General features: G+C 46.9%; 2 protein-coding genes across 8 annotated transcripts in view; one reads left to right on the top strand and one right to left on the bottom strand.

The window, feature by feature from the left end:
* The window catches only part of LOC141091189 (E3 ubiquitin-protein ligase TRIP12-like), a 70153-nt gene that overhangs the window by 47704 nt on the left and 1017 nt on the right, over positions 1 to 21432 (bottom strand). Inside the window, exon 1 of one of the 6 annotated variants that reach the window (XM_073576628.1) lies at positions 8954 to 9597. The exons of 1 other annotated variant lie outside the window; for it this stretch is intronic. The gene's annotated coding sequence lies outside the window, so the exon portion shown is untranslated. Of the gene's footprint in view, positions 1 to 8909; positions 9598 to 21432 lie in introns of those variants that run through there. 4 more of the 6 variants (XM_073576623.1, XM_073576625.1, XM_073576622.1 and 1 more) reach the window with 4 other exon arrangements.
* The window catches only part of FBXO36 (F-box protein 36), a 93458-nt gene continuing 80408 nt past the window's right edge, over positions 8383 to 21432 (top strand). The window contains exon 1 of one of the 2 annotated variants that reach the window (XM_073576630.1): positions 8383 to 8645. In XM_073576630.1, the coding sequence (XP_073432731.1) occupies positions 8565 to 8645 (81 nt within the window). In that variant the 5' untranslated portion in view covers positions 8383 to 8564. Of the gene's footprint in view, positions 8646 to 9476; positions 9690 to 21432 lie in introns of those variants that run through there. The other variant, XM_073576629.1, reaches the window with a different exon arrangement.

Genomic DNA, 21432 nt, shown 5'->3' with positions numbered 1-21432 from the left:
GGATTTTGCAAAAACCGCAGATAATCTGCAGGTCCAAAGACCTGCGGATTATCTGCGGTTTTGCCTGCGGTTTGGTCCTGCGGATTCACTATCTCCACAATGGTGGAGATAGGAACCCGCAGCGGTTTCCGCAGAAAGAATTGACATGCAATTCTTTCTGCGGATTCAAAACCGCAGCAAATCCGCGCGGTTTTTTCCGCAGCGTCGGCACAGCGTTTTTTGTTTTTCCATTCAAATGAATGGTACTGTACACCGCAGCTAAAACTGCTGCGTGTCCGCAGCGGCCAAAACCGCTGCGGAAACGCAGCGGAATCCGCAGCGTGTGCACACAGCCTAACAGGAAAATGGAAGTAAATAAAAAATTTGTAATTTTATTATTTTTCCCTAACTAAGGGGGTGAAAAATGGGGGATTTGATTTACGATTTGTGGTGGGTTTTTATGTTTGGCAGCTGTCACACGCTAAAAGACACTTTTTATTGTAAAAAATACCGTATGTACTAGTGTATAAGCCGACCAGAGTATAAGCAGACCCCCCTAATTTTGCCACAAAAAAAAAAAAAAAAACGGGAAAACTTATTAACTCACGTATAACCCTATGGTGGAAAATGCAGCAGCTAACGGTAAATTTCAAAAAATAAAAATAGATACCAAGTAAAATTAATTGAGACATCAGTAGGTTAAATGTTTTTGAATATCCATATTGAATCAGGAGCCCCATATAATGCTCCATACAGTTCATGATGGCCCCATAAGGTCCTCCATACAAAATACACCCCATATAATGCTGCAAAGGTTAATAATGCCCCCACAAGATGCTCCATAGATTATGCCCCCAAAAAATGCTCCATAGATTAAGCCCTATATGCTGCCGCTGCAGGTTATAAAAAAAAAAAAAAAATAATAATAATTATGACATACTCACCTCTCAGTCGCTGGGGGCCAGATGCCGGTGTCCTGAGCAGGCGGGGACACCGGCCAGTGTCTCCGCAGGCTCAGGGCCCCGGCACCTCAGATATTCACTTGTCCCCGGTCCACGACTGCCGCTTTGTTTTCCGGGTCCTCTGTTAGGGATGTTCAGGCAGCAGAGGACGTGGCGCGCACTAACTGTCACCACGCCCTCTGACCTGAACTAAAGGTACTGTCACACTTAGCGATGCGCCAGCGATCCCGACCAGCGATATGACGCTGTCAGGATCACTGGTGCATCGCTAAGTGGTCACTAGTGAGCTGCCACACAGGCAGATCTCACCAGCGACATCGCTGGGGACGGGGGGGGGGTGGTCGCTAATTACCTGTCACACTAGGCGATCCTGCGTCCTCCCGCCCGCGTCCACGCTCGTCTCTCCACAGGAAGCGCCGCAAGAAGCTGACGACGAGAAACGGTCCAGGACGTTCTCACGCGATCAGCGATAACCAGCGGGGAGCCGGTTGTAGGTATCACACACAGCGATATCACTAGCAATATCACTTAGTGTGACAGGCCCTACAGCGGCGCGCAGCGATGAACCGAAGAGGTGAATATTGCATATACTTAACCCCCTCCTGGAGCGGTCTCTGCAGCCCCGCTTACCCACGGTCTCAGGCTCCTTCCTTCAGCAGTCACGTGGTACGGCTCATTAAAGTCATGAATATGTGCATATTCATTACTTTATTGAGCGGTACCACGTGATCGCTGAAGGAAGGAGCCTGAGACCGTGGGAGAAGCGGGGTGCTGCAGACACGCGCTGGGGGGGTAAGTATGATCTGACACTCGTGCTCCCCCGCCGACCCCCTCGCGTATAAGCAGAGAGGGGGACTTTCAGCCCAAAAATATGAGCTGAAAAATCTCGGCTTATACGCAAGTATATACGGTAGCTTTTGCATCACCACATTTTGAGAGCTATAATTTTTCCATATTCTGTCCCACAGAATCATATTTTTTTGCAGGACAAGTTGACGTTTTTATTGGTACCATTTTCGGGCACGTGACATTTTTCGATTGCTTATTGCGATTTTTGGGACACAATGAACAAAAACAGCATTTCATGAATTTCTTTTTTTTTTGGGGGGGGGGGGGCGGGGCGTTTACACCATTCTGCATGTGGTAAAATGGTTTTATTCTACGGGAAAGTACGATTACAGCAATGCTTCATTTATATCATTTTTTATGTTTTGGCGCTTTTATACAATAAAAACAATTTTATATAAAAAATAATTATTTTTGCATCGCTTTATTCTGCGAGCTATAACTTTATTTTTTCACTGATGACGCTGTAGGGTGGCTCGTTTTTTGTGGGACAAGATGACGTTTTCAGCGGTACCATGGTTATTTATATCAGTCTTTGATCGCGCATTATTGCACTTTTTGATCGGCAGTAGGGTGATAAAGCATTGTTTTTTTGCCTTTTTTGAAGGGGTTCACTAAAGGGATTAACTAGTGGGACAGTTTTATAGGGCGGGTCGTTACGGACGCGGTGATACTAAATATGCATACTTTTATTGTTTTTTTATTTACAAATAAAAGTATTACGGAATACTTTATTAATTTTTAATAAATTTTTACAATTTTTTTTTTTTTTACTTTATTTTATTAGGTGGGGACATCACTGTAAAGTGTCAGATCGCTGATCTATCACTTTTCAGTGCACTGTGTCAGATCAGCGATCTGACAGGCACTGAGGAGGCTTCTCAGCGCTTGCTCTCAGCAGGCAATGAGAAAGCCACCTCCCTGCAGGACCCTGAAGGCCCATGCGGCCATATTGGATCCGGGGGCCTGCAGGGAGGAGGCCCTCGGAACAGCGCGATCACATCGCGCTGTTCCGAGGGGCTCAGGGAAGCACACAGGGAGCCCCCTCCCTGCCCGATTCTTCCCTGTGCCCCCGGTACACTGCGATCATGTTTGATCGCAGTGTGCCATGGGTTAATATGTCGGGGGCGGGCCGTGAACGTGCCGGGTGTCAGCTGTGATAATCAGCTGACACCCCCGTGAGCGCCACTGATCGCGTGTGACGTACTATTCCGTCCATGGTACTTAAATCCCTGGTCACATGGACGAAACAGTACATCCAATGTAAGGAAAGGGTTAACCGATTCGTTGCAAAGAACCAATTCATACAAAAATTAAGAGAGTGTGTAGTGTTCGGATGCCATCTGTCAAAGGAAAAAAAATATATATAGATCAAGCTTTTGTCATACAGAAAAAGTGCTTCATACCCTTTAATAAACCTATAAACCTAAAGGGCATGATGTCGCCGTCGCAGAGGTTTATAGTATTTTTTTGCCAATTTTTGGCATGAATATATATAAAGTTATATATATATATTTTAATGTTTACACCGGTGGCCACTTCTCGTTGTACCCGAGTCAGGCGTATCTGAGCTAAATGCTCCTGAATCACACATCACAAAAATCCCATATGGAGAAGCTGACACCATAGCTCCATCTACTCCAAACTTTTACCTCAACCCAGAACCTTACCTGCAGATAAAGTCTCACGTATGAAGGGAAAACTGTCCTTTTGTCCACAGCAGCCCACCTGAGCGCAGCTCCCGTCCTCATGTGTGGTGGGCACAACAGCCCACAGGCTGACAACTACCTCAGAGGGCCGCATCACACAAGGCCTGCTGTGCAGCCTCTACCTTGTATTCTGACCAGTACAGATACAATGGAGGCTCTAGGAAGTTTAAAAAAAAAACAAACAAAAAAAAACTTTATCCTTTATTCACTTTCAAGGAAACCATGCAGAAAACCTAGAGAAGCTAGAACTGCCACAACAGCCAATCAGCCAATCAGCCAATCAGATCACAGCTTTCACTTTCTATGCTTCAATGGAAAATTAGGACTATTTCTTTTTTATAAGCAGAAAATGCACAGACTGCACCAGATTATACAAGAGGCCTCCCAGCAGACGCAATACCCGCTGATAACAGAACAAAGCACATACAAGGCCGCACAAGTCACTCAGAAACAAGTACACACAAGTGTTTGTCTGTGCACACTCACAAAGATACCATGCACAATGTATATACAGAAAAATATTTGTGGACACGCACATAAACATACCAATGTATACAAACGTGCGTATATGTGTGTATTTATCTGGATGCATATATGTGCGAGTCAATATATAATCACACACATTTGTATGTATATATTGGTATGGGGCATACAGTAATTTTGAGCGATAACTAACTGGTGTGACTGTCACCTTGGATAAGATTTTAGTCTGGGCCTAAATAAATACACATGCCATGGACACAAACAGGATTTTGGAAAATTTGCTCCAGATAAAAAAAATAAAATCACTATGTAAATAAGAAGCCCATCACAGATTCTGGACAGAAACAGCCAGAATTAGGCCCAGTCAATAGGGTCAATCATTGGGCACATCTGCTACCCCTGCGCCTCAGAAGGTACACTACAGTCTTCTGCTTCTCTTGCTATATTATATATGAATAATCTTTGAGATAACCACCTAAAATTGCAATGAATAGTGCTCTTTCACGGGGTGGGTAACTGGAGGTCTTCTGAAAGAAGAGAGCCAGTATGTATAGTATGTGATAGAATGGAAAGCAGATCTGTTATAAGGGGGAAGTTAATTTGGGAAAATTACACTGCATGTACAGTAGGTATGGAAAGTATTCAGATCCCTTTAAATTTTTTACTCTGTTTCATTGCAGCCATCTAGTAAATTCAAAAAAGTTCATTTTTTTCTCGTTAATGCACACTCTGCACCCCATCTTGACTGAAAAAAACAGAATTGTAGAAATTTTTGCAAATGTATTAAAAATGATAAACTGAAATATCACATGGTCATAAGTATTCAGACCCTCTGCTCAGACACTCATATTTAAGTCACATGCTGTCCATTTCCTTGTGATCCTCCTTGAGATGGTTCTACTCCTTCATTGGAATCCAGCTGTGTTTAATTAAACTGATAGGACTTGATTTGTAAAGGCGCACACCTGTCTATATAAGACCTCACAGTGCATGTCAGCCCAAATGAGAATCATGAGGTCAAAGGATCTGGCCAAGGAGCTCAGAGACAGAATTGTGGCAAGGCACAGATCTGGCCAAAGTTACTAAAGAATTTCTGCAGTACTCAAGGTTCCTAAGAGCACAGTGGCCTCCATAATCCTTAAATGGAGGATGTTTGGGACCACCAGAAGTCTTCCTAGACCTGGCCGTCCAGCCAAACTGAGCAATCGTGGGAGAAGGGCCTTGGTGAGAGAGGTAAAGAACCCCAAGATCTCTGTGGCTGAGCTCCACAGATGCAGTAGGGAGATGGGAGAAAGTTCCACAAAGTCCACTATCATTGGCACCCTCCACTAGTCAGGCCTTTATGGCAGAGCAGCCTGATGGAAGCCTCTCCTCAGTGTCAGGCATATGAAAGCCCGCATAGAGTTTGCTAAAAAACACATTAAGGACTCCCAGATTATGAGAAATAAGATTCTGTGGTCTGATGAGACGAAGATAGAACTTTCTGGTGATAATTCTAAGCGGTATGGATGGAGAAAACCAGGCTCTACTCATCACCTGCCCAATACAATCCCAACAGTGAAACATGGTGGTGGCAGTATCATGCTATGGGGGCGTTTTTCAGCGCAGGAACAGGATAACTGGTTGACATTGAAGGAAACATGAATGCGGCCAAGTAGAGAGATATCCTGGATGAAAACCTCTTCCAGAGTGCTCTGGACCTCAGACTTGGCCGAAGGTTCACCTTCCAACAAGACAATGTCACACAGCTAAAATAAAGGAGTGGCTTCAGAACAACTCTGTGACCATTCCTGACTGGCCCAGCCAGAGCCCTGACCTAAACCCAATTGAGCATCTCTGGAGAGACCAGAAAATGGCTGTCCACCAACATTCACCATCCAACCTGACGGAACTGGAGAGGATCTGCAAGGAAGAATGGCAGAGGATCCCCAAATTCAGGTGTGAAAAACTTGTTGCATCATTTCCAAGAAGTCTCATGGCTGTACTAGCTCAAAAGGGTGCTTCTACTCAATACTGAGCAAAGGGTCTGAATACTTATGACCATGTGAGATTTCAGTATTTCTTTAATAAATTTGTAAAAATTTCTACATTCCTGGGTTTTTTTTTTCAGTCAAGATGGGGTGCAGAGTGTACATTAATGAGAAAAAAAAAGTGAACTTTTTTTGAATTTACCAAATGGCTGCAATGAAACAGAGTGAAAAATTTAAAAGGGGTCTGAATACTTTCCGTACCCACTGTATATGGCTCTAATCATGCATTTTATAAGTGCACATAAGTGTTACTTAGTGGACATGTGCCCCAGGTGCAAAGTTTAAGGGGATGACACCAATTGCCCTGACTGTAAGATTCTAGCTGTGACCGGCTATTGCAAACACAGGACCAGCATCCATACACGGGGAACTAGGGCCCACATGGTTCGGATGTCCATTGGTAGCATGCACACATTGACCAGGTTCAATAGCTGACCACAATCCATACAGCGAGGATGATTGCACCCAGAAAACTGCTGCAATCAGATCTTGATCTGTCCAACGAATTTTAGCTGCTTAGATCCTTTCAATGGTGACAGAGTGAAAATGTGGTGGGTTTCCAATCAGACCACCATTGGCTACGAGATTGGGGTATGCTGATGGCATTTTTACAGCTGTCATATGCTACTGAAGGGTCAAGCCCCATCTGCCATGTTTGTCCATCAATGAAGCCTTAGGCTATGTGCACACGATGTGGATTTGTTGCGTTTCAGCGTTTTTTCCTGCGTGGAAATGCTCCAGAAACGCAAAGGATTACTAACGCAAGGTTGATCAATGACAATCCAGAATTGTGTACATGATGCGGAAATTTCCGTCCTTATTGGCAGCGCTTTATTTTCCACAGCTTGTCAATTCTTTTTGCGGATCTGCAGCGTTTTTGACCCATTGAGTCTCTCAAATCTACAGCAAAAATACAGGTGTAAAAAGGTTTGCGGATTTGGTGCAAAAATGTAGCATATTTGTCAAAGGACATGATGGCAGAAGGAGGAAGAGTATGGGTGGAGAATATAGAATAGAGCCCATCTTGGCTGAATCACATCAATAATGGAGGATGCACTTGTAAATGACATCTTTATTTAGCTAACAATTCCGCATGTAAATCAGCATCAAAAATGTATAAAACCCGCGGACTTTCCACTACGTTTTCTGCCAAGGGATGCAGAAACCGCGCAGAAATTTCCGCAAGAAAATCCGCAATGGGCGCACATAGCCTTAGGATAGGCACCAAAGGAGATCAGTAATTTTACATCACACTGCAATAGTGCCTACAAGTGCTAAACTGTACAAGTCCCCAAGTAGTAGTGGGAACAAGGAAAAAATATTAAGTTTAAAAAAGAAAATCTAACAAAGAAAAATCATCAATGCACGTGTAACTTTCTAAATAATATCATAATATATCATACAAAATGCAAAAAAATACATACATTTTGGAATCCGTGTTTAAGGCCTCATTCAGAAGTCTATATGTCACAGCGCTCTATGACCGTTTCTGACAGATAGGTCACGTCCCCATTATAATCTATATAACTTGCTCCCGTCCTTGCTTTTTTGTGAAACCGCTTGACCGCTTTGATCCAAGTCATGGATCAAAATCACCCAAAACATGTCTATGGCTCAAGACAGCGCCCGGATGGCATCAACGTACAATCCGTGCGCCGTACAATGGAAAGAAGTTTGGTAGGTTTTTTTTTTTTCTCCTCCATGAGGATGAAACAATGATGGTAAAAACCTGAAACTGAGGGAAATCGGATCAAAACCATAGACCAATGGTCCGACGTGGTTTTATGTGAAAAATCATAGCTGTCTGAACGTGAGGCCTTATAGTCATGCCCTCACCCCCCCTCCCAAAAAAAGTAAACAGATCAGAGTGTCATATGAACCCAAAAATGTAAATAAAAACTACAGCTGGTACCACAAAGAAAAAAAGTCAAAATACAATTATTCACAGAAAAAAAAAGTAATAGTTCTTGGAAGACGAGGAGAAAAAGAACAAAAGAAAGTGAAGCTGGGCCATTATGTGCAGAAATGTGGAGCCGGCCAGGTGTAAACACTTCCTACTGTGCCCCATTACCATAGCTTTAATATTACATGAACACAACAAAGGGGTCATATATGATTTGGCTGATAGTAGCGGCACTGTAAGACCCCCTAATATTTTTGGCATATGCTGCTTCTGATGTAGTAGTACTCCATTCCTAATAGGACAGAATGAGGGGGGGGCAGGAGAAGACTTCAGCACTATGACCCTCCAGTCTCTGGTGGGGGGCCCCCAGGAGGATGCAGAGCTGTGTGCCCCTTCTCTGTCACTGCAGCCTCCTGCACCAGGGCCACATCACCGTCACACTGATGTCAGGGCCCTGGGTGACATGCCAAGCACACGCATGGCAGCCTGCAGGACATGCCACCCGCACCGTGACCAGACTGAAGAGCGGGCTGGGATCAGGTAGAGCACCAAATCCTGACAGAACAATAACAGGAAGCTGTATGTGACAAAGGCAGCCGCCCCCTGTATACAGCTAGTGGGGGGGTCACATCCCATAGATGGGACCACTATCATGGACGTCACATCTGTCACAGGAGGCAGCCGGCAGGCAAGGGGTTACTACCCACCACACAATGCCATGGTGATAACAAAGGTAAGGAATACCCCAAGTCCTGGCCCCCAGAATGTAAGAGGCTTGCTGGAGTAATGCCATCCTCCTGCGTGCACACTGGGGGGCGTAGTGGCCTACACAGGCCTGTATCCCCAGAGCAGGGCCCAGCCATGACCTCCTGAGTGCAGCAGGCCCCAGTGCTGGCGGTGCCATGTCCTCATGTATGGCTATTGTATGGCACTGTGTACAATGCCTGCTGCATGTGTTGTGGGGCCGTACACAGCGCGCTGCCAGAGCCGGGTGTACCTCACACCGAGACGTCTGAGCGCCTGTCAGGCCGGCGCGGGTACCTCTGTCTCCGCCGCACTCCCCACTGATGTCTCCGCTGCTCTCCGGCTCCTTCTCACCGATCAGCTGAGGACGCGAGGCCCCAGATCCCTCCGCGCACTACTTTACAGCTCTGGATCCTTCCGCAGTGCAGCACTACTTCGTTAGCCCCATAACTCGGGCCTAGCCGGGATCCCTCCGCGAACTACTTTAGAAAATAAAAAAAGATAAAAGGAAACCGCCGACCCCGGAGAGAAGTACCGGATCCCGGGAAGACTATGGCAGTGATAACGGCGGCCTTCTCACTTTCTGGGGGCTGTAATAAATACCCTGCCGTCCGCTCGCTGAAGGGATTTTTTGATTTCTCTTATAGATCGTCTTTATTTCCCGTCAGGTTCGTTGACTCACTGAACCCCTCCGCTGCGTGAATTCGCGGCTTATTTCCGCCAGGGTCACCCTTGCCGAGCGGGCGGTTACTACACAAGATGTGTCGCTCTGCGAGTTCCCCAGACGAAGTGTTATGTGTCCAGAGCTTATTGTTCGGGGATGTATGCGAGGCGGACGGATCTGCGCAGAGGCTCTCCGCCTTCGGGGCGCAGGGATCCCAACGAAGTGTAGGTGTAATCCGCCCGGTTTCCCAGGCAACCACTTCAGCGTCTCAAGATGGCGACTCTGTTGCCGGAGATTCTGTACGAGTGTAACAGCCAGGCACCGGCCCCGAGCAAAGATTTTTACCAGCTGATAATCAGCCGCAGCGAGGTCAGTGCGGGAGGCGGAGCGGGAACGGCGGGCACGCCGAGGACTAGTGTGCGTGCGCGGAGGGGCCCGAGGGATACACGGGGAGGAGGGAGAGGACGGACTACACTGATAACGCAACGCGAAGAAGTGCCCACTAAAGAGCTCTGATCCGTGCGCCCGGGCACGGAACTAAGACTAGCGGTAGCACTAGTGTCAGGGCCCAGCCCCGGCTATAGGAAGGCGGCAAAGTAATCCTGGACGAATATGCAGCATGAACAGGACCTGGTGTCAGCGGAAACTCCGCCCAGGACTGCAATGTACTTAACAAGGGGGTGGAGCCAGGCACTTACACTTAACATGGGGGTGGAGTCAGTTAAGTACACCTAACAAGGGGGCGGAGCTAGCCAGCTTCACTTATACAAGGGGGCTGAAGTCAGCTACACTTAAACAAGGGGGCGGAGCCAGTCATTTACACTTATACCATGGGGTGGAGTCAGATAATCACACTTAACAAGGGGTGGAGCCAGTCAATCACACTTGTATAAGGGGTGGAGCCAGTCAATCACACTTGTATAAGGGGTGGAGCCAGTCAATCACACTTGTATAAGGGGTGGAGCCAGTCAATCACACTTGTATAAGGGGTGGAGCCAGTCACACTTGTATTAGGGGTGGAGCCAGTCAATCACACTTGTATAAGGGGTGGAACCAGTCAATTACACTTATACAAGGGGTGGAGCCAGTCAATCACGCTTGTATAAGGGGTGAAGCCAGTCAATCCCACTTGTATAAGGGGTGGAGTCAGTCAATCATACTTGTATAAGGGGGAGGATCTGGTCACCAACACTTCCACACCTGGGTGGGTCTATATAGTTGGGCTGACCCTCAGATGTCAGTGTGATCGGCTCACTATCTCATGTGCATAGCACCTTCCTACACCCCCTGATGTCAGGGGAGGAACCGTATCCACCTGTTGTAATTCAGTGGTGCCGGAGGAGTCTGAGGGTGAGTGCACACGCTGCGGATACACCTGCGGATTTTTCTGCACAGATTTGCAGGTAAAGTGACCTGCGGTTTTCCTGCGGATTTGCCAGCGGTTTTCCCCTGTGGATTGACACCTGGACAATGGAACAGGTGCCAAACCGCAGCGAAATCTGCAGAAAGAACTGACATGCTGTGGATTTAAAACCGCAGCAAATCCGCATGGAAAAATCTGCAGCATATGCACTGCGGTTTTGAAATCCCATTGACTAACATTCCGCAGCGTGTGTACATACCTTGACATTGGCTACCACAGAACACAGGGACTGAGCCTTAGGCCGGAGTCACACTAGAGAGAAATACGGACGAGTGCTATGCGAGAAAAAAAATCGCCTAGCACTCGGACCAATGTTACCCTATGGGGCAGCTCGCATCATGCATTTTTTTCCTCGCACGTACTATAAGTTCGGGGTGAAATCACAGCATGCTGCAGTTTGCACCGTATCTCGGCTAAGACACGCCAATGCAAGTCTATGGGTGCGAGAAAAAAAACGGATTACACACGGACTATGCTTGTGACTTGCGAGAAATAGGCACCGGTGTCCTTCAGAAAAGCCGGCAATTCAGTGCTCTATACTGTAAAATCACACTGACAGGTTAATAAAGGATAGAATATATGTATACACATAGTATAGGTAAATACTGTGTATATATATGTATGTATGTATATATATATATATATATATATATACTGCTCAAAAAAATAAAGGGAACACCCATTTGCAACAGGCTGCTTGTGTTCCCTTTATTTCTTTGAGCAATGTATATATACACGTCATTGACATATTTTATATTTCATAGAGATTTAGATAGCAGAATAGGTGATAATTCAATTGTCAGCATCTGTAAAATCATTACAGAACCCGACAGGATATGAGACATGGGGTTTACATACAGTAAACCATTGCATATCAGTTAGATTTATATATTTCCCTCACTACTAATGTTAGTAGTGTGTGTGTGTGTGTGTGTGTTGTGTAAAATTTTGGCGTTTTAGATGTTAATTAAAGTATTAATCCGCACAATTTTCTCCACCAGAGAGGTAAAGCCAATGACTGAGGGCAGATATTAACAGCCTAGAGAGGGACCATGGTTATTGGCCCCCCCAGCTAAAAAAAAAAAATCTGCCCCCAGCCACACCAGAAAAGGCACATCTGTAAGATGCACCAATTCCGGCACTTACCCGCTTTCTTCACATTGCCCTGTAGAACTTTTGAATGAACTCTTGTATGCTCAGATTCTGATCTCGTCTCCCGAGATCTCAGGACGAGATCTGAATCTGAGCATGCGTGGGCTCCGGCGGCCATTTTCCCGGAGGCCACCACATTGCAGCAATGGAGCTGCCTGGGCGTCCGGGCTTTGGGGAAATGCCGGAGGAGCCCCGACGCTGGACAGAGAGCCTCCGCAGCCGCCCCCCAGCACAGCGCCCCCACACTGAACAAAGATGAGCCGCCGCCAACCCCCAGCACAGAGCCGCCACACTGCTGAAGGAGGAGCCGCCGCACCGCTGCCACCAATGAGGTAAAAGGGGGATGATAACACCATTTACACCCTCCCTTGTTCATCGGGACCACTCCCCCCATATGCACTCGTCGTATAAGACGACACCCGGCGTATAAGACGACCCCCGACTTTTAAGCAGATGTTCAGGGGTTAAAAAGTCATCTTAAACGCCGAAAAATACGGTATATGTGTGTCTCACTGACATATATATAGATATAAATATAGAGAGAGAGACTGTATATATGTTTTCACGAATATTTGAGGCCATGGATCCATTATATGTCCATTTTGCATGCCAGTGAGAAAATCTCGCCGTACAGATGCCACGTGTATGCTTAGATTTGAGAAAATCGCATCCTCGCATTGCACACGGATGACATACGGATTACTGTTCAGGGAACATTTCTGCGATTCTCTTCCTTGAAAAATGGACCGTATTTTTATACGCTGTGTGTGACTCCAGCCTTACTGTGTATGGAGGAGTCCGGAGAGGTAGCTGTCGCCCCAACAATTATTCAGCAGACAGCTCTGATCTTTATGGCCAGCTTAACAATCCTACCATTAGGGGTACGATCTCATGGGGAATTTGCACAGTGATAATGTTACAGGGAAATAACCATAGCAATCCACAATAACTTTCACAGCAAAAACTGACATTTCAAATCCACAGCACAGACCGATGTAGGCGTGATCCTCCGCAGCGTGTGCCTCAGATTTGTAAAATTAGATTTCCAAAAATCTCTTCCTCTAATGCTGACGCTGTCATTGCAGTTCATCCGGCCCAAGAACAAGTCTTAAGGCTTCCTGCACATACGAATTTTTCAGCAAAATCACAGAGAATTTGATGAAAAATCCACATATTTGCTGGAGATTTTGTTTAGTTTCCAAAAACTTCAATATATGCATTGTAATTTATAAAGTCTGTAAAAAAAAAAAGGACACTCTGCAAATAAGAAAACCCACATCAGATTTGCTGCAGGAAAATACGTGTCAAATCTGAAAATAATGTGCAAGTAGCTTATCTGAATGTATTTATTTTTATCACTCATATAGCGCCATAAATTCCACAGCGCTTTATAGACATTATCATCTCTGTCCCCATTGGGGCTCACAATCTAGATTCCCTATCAGTATGTCGTTGGAGTGTGGGAGGAAACCGGAGAACATACAAACTCCTTGCAGATGTTGCCCTTGGTGGGATTTGAATCAAGGACCCCAGCGCTATGAGGCTGCTGCGCTAACCACCATGTTGCCATAATTTACATGTATAATCTACTCATAGAATATAGGTGAGAAATGTCTGATCACCGGGTGCCCACCGATCGCTAGAATGGAGATAGTTGATTGGGGATTGATGAAAATATTCAGCAATGGCGTTTGGTCTTCTCCATCAGACCTAACTATGAGGCTGTGTTGGACAAATGTACAAAAAAATCGTCCAATTTTTATCCTGAAAGTTTGGCTGATTTTTATCCGCGTGTCTGTATTTTACTTCTGTGTGGCATCAGGATTTAAAGATCAACATTATAAAATGCACATGATCAAATACAGTTTCCTCGATTGATAATGGCAATGTATTCTGTTAAAATCTCATGCAATACAGATGATCCATATGGGGTTCAATATTTTTTGCATATCCATAGACTTGGACAGGCGGGTCTAATCTGAAATGTGGAAGAGAATAATCCGTGCTTCAATTTTTATTTTAAATGGACACTTGGTCACCTGAGCAGCCCTAATGAATCACATTGGTCAGTGTGCTGTCTAATTTTTCCACTGTCGGCATGTCCGTATAATGCAAGCCAACCATATGGGACCACTCCAGTGGGAATTTTTTTTAACTGATTCCTAAAATAAGGGTGCTTTTATATTGTGTCTCGGTATCTGTTTACTGGCCCCATTGGGGCTTAAGTACCCCCACAAAACGGGATTCAAACATACAGTATGTGCTGACTAGGTCATAGACTATAATGGTGCCGACAGAGCGAACGCGCCCTCTGCCGTGCATCATTATCAGCCACTTACTGGAGGCAGACACCCAGATGTAGTAGACTGCGTCTGACTGTCGTCCTCCAGTAGGTGTACATGCCCAAAAATGCATGGCAGAGGGCACATTCGCTTTATCTGCACCATTATAGTCTATGGGGGGGGGTTCAGACGTAAGCTCCAAGGGGGTCAACAAACAAGTGCTGAAACGCAATATGAAAGCATTCCAATGTGTGTCCAATGTTTCCCGACCATTCAACCCTGGGTAAAAAATATTTTACCTCGAGTCACGCCTGGCCGGTGATCAAAAAACAGCTTACCGATGGCTTTATGGCAGATAATCTAACATATAGCCATTCTAACCCCCTGAATATAAAATTAAGCCCCTGTGCCACCCCTGAATTATAAATACACCAAGGTGCCCTCATGAATCTAAACTTAAGTTACGGTGCCCCCTAAATATGATTACACTGCGCCCATTAATGTAAAATTAAGTCACAGCTGAATAAAAAAAAAAAAAAAAATGTAGCCACGTGACCCCTGAAACCAAAATTAAGATACTGTGCCCCTGACTAAAAAAATGAACATATTGCGACCATTGGAATACAAAAAACCAACCCTTGATCGGGAGTGTGACCGTCCTTTGTGCGCTGCCATGGCCACGTTCAGCTGCACATCAGACCATTGAGTATATCAGTGCTCCTGACTCACGTCCTGTGCTGCGCTCACTTAATGGCGTCTTTTTTTTCTCCTTCCTTCGTTTTCAGAAGTTTCCTCTTCCTCTTTAGTTTTCACCATGAGCTTTCGGTGAGTTTTTGAGGCTGCGTATTTTGACTGTGTCAAACAACTGTACCAAAGTGGATGGGATACAGTTCGTCGATAGCAATGCACTTTAGAAAATTTTTGCCAGATCATCTCGGCATATGGGCTTCAAAATGCTCGTACCATATCGACTTGTGCTTGATCCAATCAACATTAGGCCACGTGCACACACATCGAGTTTTTGGTGACTTTTTTACCTCAGTATTTGGTCAGTATTTTACCTCAGTATTTGTAAGCCAAAACCAGGAGTGGGTGATAAATCCAGAAGTGGTGACGTGTTTCTATTACACTGTTCCTCTGAAAATGTTTCATTGTCCGTCCACTCCAGACAGCGGACGCCAAAATTATGACGGATCTGTCAAAAAACGGATGACCATCCGTCGCAATCCGTTCGTTACTAATGTAAGTGTGTGGGGAAAAAAAACAGATTCCGCCACAAAAAATGGCGGATCCATTTTTTTCTAAAAACCGCGGATTTTGACTGACGTCAAACTGAAGTGTGAAAGCGGCCTTAGGCTACGTTCTCACATTAAGTATTTGTTTTGCTTCTGATGTTTCTCCCTAACCTTTAATAAAAGGGGCAGAAGGCTCAGACAGCCGAAACGAAGTTTCCCTTATCGCTAGGATACAGTGAAGGTCCAACGTCTGAGACCCGCACTGATTCTGAAACTGCGCTGGTGTCCTGGATCATCCTCTTCATTGTTTTTCTTTCTGTACGGTCTGTTTTCCTTGTCCACAGGGAACTGCAGCCTGTCCCCATTCAGGTGATGGCATATCATAGCAATATTCCATCACTTTATGAAATGGGAAAACTACCTTTAAGGGGTTTTCCAGGACTTTAATAGTGATGATCTATCCTTAGGACTGATCATCAATGTTGGATCAGTGGAGGTTCGAACCTGCTGATCAGCTGAATGAAGGTGCTGTAGCGCCGTACGTTGTTAAGTAGCCATGAATAGTACTGCAAGCTCTCTCCCATTCCCTTGAACCCCCGCAGATATGACATCAATGATCTATTTTAATGATAGGTGATCAGTAAAAGTCCCAGAAACCCCGAAGACAACAAAGGACACTGAGCTCCCTATCGCACGATGTATTTGAGCACATATTCCCAGGTCCATACCCGCTCTTCTTTACTTTCCGCCTCTCTTTCTCATGACCCCACAACAGTGACGTCATGTTCCAGCTGAGAATACCTCCATAACATGGCATCCAAAGGCACATGCAACACTTCTGTTCCTGACTGATTCCGTATAAAAACACCTTTTTATGCGTTATTATAAAAAGGGAGACATATGGAAGAAGACTATGGTATCTAAAAAGGGAGACATATGGAAGAAGACTATGGTATCCAAAAAGGGAGACATATGGAAGAAGACTATGGTATCTAAAAAGGGAGACATATGGAAGAAGACTATGGTATCTAAAAAGGGAGACATATGGAAGAAGACTATGGTATCTAAAAAGGGAGACATATGGAAGAAGACTATGGTATCTAAAAAGGGAGACATATGGAAGAAGACTATGGTATCTAAAAAGGGAGTCATATGGAAGAAGACTATGGTATCTAAAAAGGGAGTCATATGGAAGAAGACTATGGTATCTAAAAAGGGAGACATATGGAAGAAGACTATGGTATCTAAAAAGGGAGACATATGGAAGAAGACTATGGTATCTAAAAAGGGAGGCATATGGAAGAAGACTATGGTATCTAAAAAGGGAGACATATGGAAGAAGACTATGGTATCTAAAAAGGGAGACATATGGAAGAAGACTATGGTATCTAAAAAGGGAGACATTTGGATGAAGATTACAATATCTAAAAAGGGAGGCATATGGAAGAAAAAACGAGAGAAACCAACATGTGGTGTGTATTTTCTGTGATCAACTGAATAAAGAATTTCACAATTTGTACATATTGGTGATCCCTGGTGCATAGTATGTCTATTTCTCTCGTTTTTACATATATCTTTTGACATATTCCAGGCTTGTATCCCATTGTTTATATGGATCTGATGGTGCCCTCCACCCCCTCTTTTCCCAGGCATATGGAAGAAAACTACGGTGTCTAAAAAGGGAGGCATATGGAAGAAGACTGCGGTTCTATCCACTTCTATTGGTACTCCATTCTGGCTCCATACAATTTGTATCTTGTACAGAGCTGTAATCGGGCCATGTGCATGAGAAATTCATGGTAAATATGCCGACATCCAGGTTTTTTTTGCATGTAAGAAAAAGTGGACCATTTTTTGTCATTGTGCCAGACTTAATTTTCATCTATCTTAGATCTCTCTGTTTACGGTATTTTACTTGAATCCTCCAATAAGAAATATACGGTACATTTCCAAGCTTATCCTACCTACCATATTAAACAATAAAAGACAAAGCGCACTCACATGAAATGCAGATGGCATCCTGGTGATTTCTAATTTTTTTTCACCAACAGATTGATTGAAATGGGTGAGTTACACACATGAAAAAGCGTGTATTTTCCTGACATTTCCAATATGCGCAGATATCCGCAGTATATATTTACATACTGTAGAAGGGGGCCCCAACCTCTGGCTCGAGAGATCATGATGTGTGGCTCGCAGGCCTGTGATGTGTGACTGGCAGGCCCGTGATGTGCGGCTCGAAGGCCCGTGATGTGTGGCTCGCAGGCCCGTGATGTGTGGCTCCCAGGCCCGTGATGTGTGGCTCCCAGGCCCGTGATGTACGGCTCAAAGGCCCGTGATGTGCGGCTCCCAGGCCCGTGATGTGCGTCTCGCAGGCCCGTGATGTGCGGCTCGCAGGCCCGTGATGTGCGGCTCGCAGGCCCGTGATGTGCGGCTCCCAGGCCCGTGATGTGCGGCTCGCAGGCCCGTGATGTGCGGCTCGCAGGCCCGTGATGTGCGGCTCCCAGGCCCGTGATGTGCGGCTCGCAGGCCCGTGATTTGCGGCTCGCAGGCCCGTGATGTGCGGCTCGCAGGCCCGTGATGTGCGGCTCCCAGGCCCGTGATGTGTGGCTCGCAGGCCCGTGATATGCGGCTCGCAGGCCCGTGATGTGCGGCTCGCAGGCCCGTGATGTGTGGCTCCCAGGCCCGTGATGTGCGGCTCAAAGGCCCGTGATGTGCGGCTCCCAGGCCCGTGATGTGCGGCTCCCAGGCCCGTGATGTGTGGCTCGCAGGCCCGTGATGTGCGGCTCGCAGGCCCGTGATGTGCGGCTCGCAGGCCCGTGATGTGCGGCTCCCAGGCCCGTGATGTGTGGCTCAAAGGCCCGTGATGTGCGGCTCCCAGGCCCGTGATGTGCGGCTCCCAGGCCCGTGATGTGCGGCTCGCAGGCCCGTGATGTGCGGCTCGCAGGCCCGTGATTTGCGGCTCGCAGGCCCGTGATGTGCGGCTCCCAGGCCCATGATGTGCGGCTCCCAGGCCCGTGATGTGTGGCTCGCAGGCCCGTGATGTGCGGCTCGCAGGCCCGTGATGTGCGGATCGCAGGCCCGTGATGTGTGGCTCCCAGGCCCGTGATGTGTGGCTCAAAGGCCCGTGATGTGCGGCTCCCAGGCCCGTGATGTGCGGCTCCCAGGCCCGTGATGTGCGGCTCGCAGGCCCGTGATGTGCGGCTCGCAGGCCCGTGATGTGCGGCTCGCAGGCCCGTGATGTGCGGCTCCCAGGCCTGTGATGTGCGGCTCCCAGGCCCGTGATGTGCGGCTCCCAGGCCCGTGATGTGCGGCTCCCAGGCCCGTGATGTGCGGCTCGCAGGCCCGTGATGTGCGGCTCGCAGGCCCGTGATTTGCGGCTCGCAGGCCCGTGATGTGCGGCTCGCAGGCCCGTGATTTGCGGCTCGCAGGCCCGTGATGTGCGGCTCGCAGGCCCGTGATGTGCGGCTCCCAGGCCCGTGATGTGCGGCTCGCAGGCCCGTGATGTGCGGCTCGCAGGCCCGTGATGTGCGGCTCGCAGGCCCGTGATGTGCGGCTCGCAGGCCCGTGATGTGCGGCTCGCAGGCCCGTGATGTGCGGCTCGCAGGCCCGTGATGTGCGGCTCGAAGGCCCGTGATTTGCAGCTCGAAGGCCCGTGATATATACTGGGGACTGGGCACACTGGATGTCACTACTTTGAGGGGAACTGGAGCAGGATACCGCTACACAATGAAAGTGAAAACATCACTGTGACAAGGCCGGTTTTTGATCACCATCATGCATCAAATTCGCCCATACAATTCTATGGGCCGGTGGAAATCACAGACAGCCCACGCTGACATCTGTGTACAATCCATGTGCAGTCCATGATTAACAGTGTAATGGATAAGAGAAGATTTGTCATTTCTTTTTTTCAGCCATGAAAAATTACTGATGAAACCCTGATGGTAAAAATTGACACCGACCAAATACTGATGAACAGCGGTTCGCGCTTCTACATATGACAGAAATCAGAGACGCCCGTATGAGGCTTAGAAGTGAAAAAAAAAAAACACATTTGCATTACCACGTGTGGTATTTTTAACATATAAAACACAGCAGAGGTCTATGGTGGCAAGATCTCCTCTTGCCTTACAGGGGCTGTTGTATTCCATAATAATAAACCATCTCCCCAGAGCCCTAACACAGCATATCAATAAACGTAAGGCTCTGACGCCATGTGGCTGAGACAAGATTGTTCGTCCTCATCTGCCTCCTGATTTTCATTTCCTGCTGTTGACATAACATAAGGAAATGAAGGGAATGGAGAAGTCAGAAGTAACTGCCATCGGTGGCTCCGGCCCTCGTGTCTATCCACTTTTTACCTCTGTTCTTCATACCTGCACACATAACATTTCTCCCCGGGAGACAGTGAGGGCTCATTACCAGTGCGGATTCCTAATCCTAAATGTCAAATCTGAGCAGTTTCTCTATTTCTCTCACTGACAGCACAGTGTGGCGGGTATGACACCAATGTAATTCAGGGAATCAATAGAAAAGAGTTTTGAAGGTCAAAGGTACAAATGCCCAAAAAGTGGATGACACAGGTGTATGACAATGTTTGAGATGCACTTCTATACAATGTACTGTGAGGTGAAGCTGGACCTTACACGGGGTGAGAATCACTCGAACCATCTTTCACAATCACTGCCCAGTGTATACATGTCCATCGTATATCGCTAGCATGTAAGAAAATCGGGGGCGGCAAATGATCACTCTCTTTTTGACTACTTAAGTACATAAATGAAAATACATGAGCGCTGACTGACATCTTATACAGGAGTTTATAGCTGACAGATTATTTTTTGTTGTAAGAGTACACACATGCAGGGTGCCACATAGTGGTTTGCCTTCAGCTACCGTGTGGCCGAGGGGCACAAGCAGGGCCGGACTGGCCATCTGGCAATTCTGGCAAATGCCAGAAGGGCCTGTTTGGTTGTGGGCTGCCTTGTGTGCTACGTTGTTAACAGAATCGGTGTTCTCAAGACACTCATACTGTTAAGAGTTGTGATGGAACACAGAGTCACTGACTCAGTCACTTGCTTTCCTCCATCCAGGGTAATACTAGTAGTAATATATCTCACCTGGTGCTTGGGGATGGGGACAGCATGGGCCTATGTGATTTCAAATTCCAGGGTTAAATTTCAGCCCCAGTCAGTACCTGGGCACAAGACAGGGACTACATGGTGGCTTTGGCCATGACACCGGTCACGCGTCCAGAGATCGTGCTACGTTTCAGCACAGTGTAAAGGCCCCGTCTCACTAAGCAATCTCGGTAGCGAGATCGCTGCTGAGTCACAACTTTTGTGACGTAACAGCGATCTCACCAGCGAGATTGCTGTGTGTGACAGCGATCAGCGAGCGGCCCCCCTGCCGGTATCGCTGATCGCTGCAAGAAATCTCTGGACATTTCTTTGGTCGCTGGTCTCCCGCTGGCCAGCACGCATCGCTGTGTGTGACAGGCGGGAGACCAGCGATCAGGTGTAAAAAATAATAAAAAAAATAAAAAATATAGTTATTCTCACCTTCCGACGTCCCGTTCAGCCATCCTGCCTCTCTCCACGCTCCGGTCCCAGTAATCCTTTGCATGAATGACCGCGAGACTTTGTTATCCCGCGAGACCGTGACATCTCGCGGTCATTCGTGCAAAGGATCACTGGGACCGGAGCGTGGAGAGAGGCAGGATGGCTGAACGGGACGTCGGAAGGTGAGAATAACTATATTTTTTATTTTGATACTATTTTCTACAGCGATAGCCAGCGATGCCGGGCGCTCGGCATCGCTGTGCTGATCGCTGGTGGAGCTGTCTGTGTGACAGCTCACCAGCGATCACATAGCGACTTACCAGCGATCCTGACACCTTCATATCGGTGTCGGGATCGCTGGTGAGTCGCTTAGTGAGACGGGGCCTTTAGTAAATGGCTTGCAATCGGAGATAAGTGAACCTGAACATAAATGTTCGGGGTTCGTACCGTACGAAC

Source organism: Dendrobates tinctorius, unplaced genomic scaffold (assembly GCF_039654945.1).
Source record: "Dendrobates tinctorius isolate UK_male_01 unplaced genomic scaffold, ASM3965494v1 ptg000049l, whole genome shotgun sequence".
NCBI lineage: Eukaryota > Metazoa > Chordata > Amphibia > Anura > Dendrobatidae > Dendrobates > Dendrobates tinctorius.
Note: the sequence above shows the minus strand (reverse complement) of the source record. Positions and strands in the feature narration are given on the sequence as shown.